We start from the raw sequence: 4,393 nt of genomic DNA on the forward strand, positions 1-4,393 counted from the left end.
GACACTCCATAGGTCCCCACAGACACTCCATAGGGTCCCACAGACACTCCATAGGTCCCCCCAGACGCTCCATAGGTCCCCACAGACACTCCATAGGTCCCCCAGACACTCCATAGGTCCCCCCGACACTCCATAGGTCCCCATAGGCGCTCCATAGGTCCCCCCCAGACGCTCCATAGGTCCCCCCAGACGCTCCATAGGGTCCCACAGACACTCCATAGGTCCCCACAGACACTCCATAGGTCCCCCCAGACGCTCCATAGGTCCCCGCAGACGCTCCATAGGTCCCCACAGACGCTCCATAGGGTCCCACAGACGCTCCATAGGGTCACACAGATCACTCCATAGGGTCCCACAGACACTCCATAGGTCCCCCCAGACACTCCATAGGTCCCCCCAGACGCTCCATAGGTCCCCCACAGACACTCCACAGGTCCCACAGACACTCCATAGGGTCCCACAGACACTCCATAGGGTCCCACAGACACTCCATAGGTCCCCCCAGACGCTCCATAGGTCCCCGCAGACCACTCCATAGGTCCCCACAGGCACTCCAGAGGGTCCCACAGACACTCCATAGGTCCCCACAGGCGCTCCATAGGTCCCCACAGACACTCCATAGGTCCCCACAGGCACTCCATAGGTCCCCACAGGCGCTCCATAGGTCCCCACAGGCGCTCCATAGGTCCCCACAGGCGCTCCACAGGTCCCCACAGGCGCTCCATAGGTCCCCACAGGCACTCCATAGGGTCCCACAGGCACTCCATAGGTCCCCACAGGCGCTCCATAGGTCCCCATAGGTGCTCCATAGGTCCCCACAGGCACTCCATAGGTCCCCCCAGACGCACCATAGGTCCCCACAGGCACTCATAGGTCCCCACAGGCGCTCCATAGGTCCCCACAGGCACTCCATAGGGTCCCACAGGCACTCCATAGGTCCCACAGGCACTCCATAGGTCCCCATAGGCGCTCCATAGGTCCCCATAGGCGCTCCATAGGTCCCCATAGGCGCTCCATAGGTCCCCATAGGCGCTCCATAGTCCCCCCAGACACTGCATAGGTCCCCACAGACGCTCCATAGGTCCCCCCAGACGCTCTCATAGGTCCCCCCAGACGCTCCATAGGTCCCCACAGACGCTCCATAGGTCCCCCATAGGCACTCCATAGGTCCCCATAGGCGCTCCATAGTCCCCCCAGACACTCCATAGGTCCCCCCAGGCACTCCATAGGGTCCCACAGGCACTCCATAGGTCCCCCCAGACACTCCACAGGTCCCCCCAGACGCTCCATAGGTCCCCCCAGACGCTCCATAGGTCCCCCCAGACGCTCCATAGGTCCCCCCAGACACCCCATAGGTCCCCCCAGACGCTCCATAGGTCCCCACAGGCACTCCATAGGTCCCCACAGACGCTCCATAGGGTCCCACAGACTCTCCATAGGTCCCCATAGACACTCCATAGGTCCCCCCAGACACTCCATAGGTCCCCGCAGACTCTCCATAGGTCCCCCCAGACACTCCATAGGTCCCCCAGACATTCCATAGGTCCCCCAGACATTCCATAGGTCCCCCCAGACACTCCATAGGTCCCCCAGACACTCCATAGGTCCCATAGACACTCCATAGGTCCCCCCAGACGCTCCATAGGTCCCCATAGACACTCCATAGGTCCCCCCAGACACTCCATAGGTCCCCCAGGCACTCCATAGGGTCCCCCAGACACTCCATAGGGTCCCACAGACACTCCATAGGGTCCCATAGACACTCCATAGGTCCCCATAGACACTCCATAGGTCCCCATAGACACTCCATAGGTCCCACAGACACTCCATAGGGTCCCACAGACACTCCATAGGTCCCCCCAGACGCTCCATAGGTCCCCATAGACACTCCATAGGTCCCCCAGACGCTCCATAGGTCCCCCCAGACACTCCATAGGTCCCCCCAGACGCTCCATAGGTCCCCACAGACACTCCATAGGTCCCATAGACACTCCATAGGTCCCCCCAGACACTCCATAGGTCCCCCCAGACGCTCCATAGGTCCCCCCAGACGCTCCATAGGTCCCCATAGGCGCTCCATAGGTCCCCCAGACACTCCATAGGTCCCATAGACACTCCATAGGTCCCACAGACACTCCATAGGTCCCATAGACACTCCATAGGTCCCCCCAGACACCCCATAGGTCCCCCCAGACACTCCATAGGTCCCCACAGACGCTCCACAGGTCCCCACAGACATTCCATAGGGTCCCATAGGTACCTTGGCGTAGCAGCGCTCCATGTGCCGCAGCGCCACCTTGGGGTTGATGGGGTGCCCGCAGGACACGCAGAAGATCTGCAGGTCCGTGTCCTCGCTGTCCCCTTCCGTGCTCTGCCATGGGGGGGGGGGGGACACCCAAAAGTGGGCGGGGGGGCACCCACGGGTGTCGCGCAGGGGGCACCCATGGTGCGGGGGGACGGGGGGGACCCCCACCTCCTCGTCCTCGCGCGGCGGGTTGCCCCTTGGCGCGGGCGATGAGCCCCTCGAGCTCGTGGAAGCGGCGCTCCATGTCCTGCAGGCGCAGGCGCGCCTGGTGCTGCTCGCGGCGGATGCGCTCCAGCAGCCGTTTGCCGTGTTCCTCCGCCACGCACGGGCTCTGCTGCCACTGCTGGATGCGCTGCGGAAGGATCTCGTAGATCCGGCTGCGGGCGGGGCCACGGCCGTGAGTGCGCTGGGAGGGGCTGGGAGGGGCGGGGCTGGGCTGGGCTGGGCTGGTTTATACTGGGCTGGACTGGTTTGGACTGGGCTGCGCTGGTTTGGACTGGGCTGCACTGGTTTATACTGGGCTGCACTGGTATGGACTGGGCTGGACTGGTTTATACTGGGCTGGTTTGGACTGGGCTGCACTGGTTTATACTGGGCTGCACTGGTTTGGACTGGGCTGCGCTGGTTTATACTGGGCTGGACTGGTTTTGGACTGGGCTGCGCTGGTTTGGACTGGGCTGGACTGGTTTATACTGGGCTGCGCTGGTTTATACTGGGCTGGACTGGTTTGGACTGGGCTGGACTGGTTTATACTGGGCTGCACTGGTTTGGACTGGGCTGGACTGGTATGGACTGGGCTGCACTGGTTTATACTGGGCTGCACTGGTTTGGACTGGGCTGCGCTGGTTTGACTGGGCTGCACTGGTTTATACTGGCTGCACCTGGTTTATACTGGGCTGGACTGGTATGGACTGGGCTGCACTGGTTTATACTGGGCTGCACTGGTTTGGGACTGGGCTGCGCTGGTTTGGACTGGGCTGCACTGGTTTATACTGGGCTGCACTGGTATGGACTGGGCTGGACTGGTTTATACTGGGCTGGTTTGGACTGGGCTGCACTGGTTTATACTGGGCTGCACTGGTTTGGACTGGGCTGCGCTGGTTTATACTGGGGCTGGACTGGTTTGGACTGGGCTGCGCTGGTTTGGACTGGGCTGGACTGGTTTATACTGGGCTGCGCTGTTTTATACTGGGCTGGACTGGTTTGGACTGGGCTGGACTGGTTTATACTGGGCTGGACTGGTATGGACTGGGCTGGACTGGTTTATACTGGGCTGCACTGGTATGGACTGGGCTGCACTGGTTTGGACTGGGCTGCACTGGTTTATACTGGGCTGCGCTGGTTTATACTGGGCTGGACTGGTATGGACTGGGCTGCACTGGTTTGGACTGGGCTGCACTGGTTTATACTGGGCTGCACTGGTTTATACTGGGCTGCGCTGGTTTGGACTGGGCTGCACAGGTATGGACTGGGCTGCGCTGGTTTATACTGGGCTGGACTGGTTTATACTGGCCTGCACTGGTTTGGACTGGGCTGCACTGGTTTATACTGGGCTGGACTGGTTTATACTGGGCTGGACTGGTTTGTACTGGTCCGTACTCACTTGGCAGCCATTTCGACCCACACACCTCGCTGCAGTACTGGGATAACCCAGCACCCAAACTGGTCTAGAGCACTCCATATTGCCCTATATCAGTCTATACTGGTTTCTACTGGTCTATACTGGTTTATACTGGTTTGTACTGGTCCATACTCTCTTAGCAGCCAGTTTGACCCCACACACCTCGCTGCAGTACTGGGATAACCCAGCGCCCACACTGGTCTAGTGCACTCCATATTGCCCTATATGAGTCTATACTGGTTTATACTGGTCCATACTGGTTTATACTGGTTTGTACTGGTCCGTACTCACTTGGCGGCCAGTTTGACGCCGCAGGCCTCGCTGCAGTACTGGGATAACCCAGCGCCCAAACTGGTCTAGCGCACTCCATATTGCCTTATATCAGTCTATACTGGTCTATACTGGTCTATACTGTTTATACTGGTTTATACTGGTCCATACTCTCTTAGCAGCCAGTTTGACCCCAC

The 4,393-nt window shown here is 59.7% G+C and overlaps 1 protein-coding gene across 1 annotated transcript; it reads right to left on the reverse strand.

The window, feature by feature from the left end:
• Nucleotides 1–337: 337 nt before the first annotated feature.
• Nucleotides 338–2,254, reverse strand: LOC141938793 (uncharacterized). The gene is given in 9 exon segments (XM_074857796.1): nucleotides 338–551; nucleotides 849–1,543; nucleotides 1,545–1,604; nucleotides 1,606–1,697; nucleotides 1,700–1,813; nucleotides 1,816–1,902; nucleotides 1,905–1,979; nucleotides 1,982–2,143; nucleotides 2,146–2,254. Coding segments are annotated over 9 exon segments (1,608 nt in total).
• Nucleotides 2,255–4,393: the final 2,139 nt, after the last annotated feature.

The sequence above is a fragment of the Strix uralensis genome, unplaced genomic scaffold (genome assembly GCF_047716275.1).
Source record: "Strix uralensis isolate ZFMK-TIS-50842 unplaced genomic scaffold, bStrUra1 scaffold_305, whole genome shotgun sequence".
Taxonomy (NCBI): Eukaryota; Metazoa; Chordata; class Aves; order Strigiformes; family Strigidae; genus Strix; species Strix uralensis.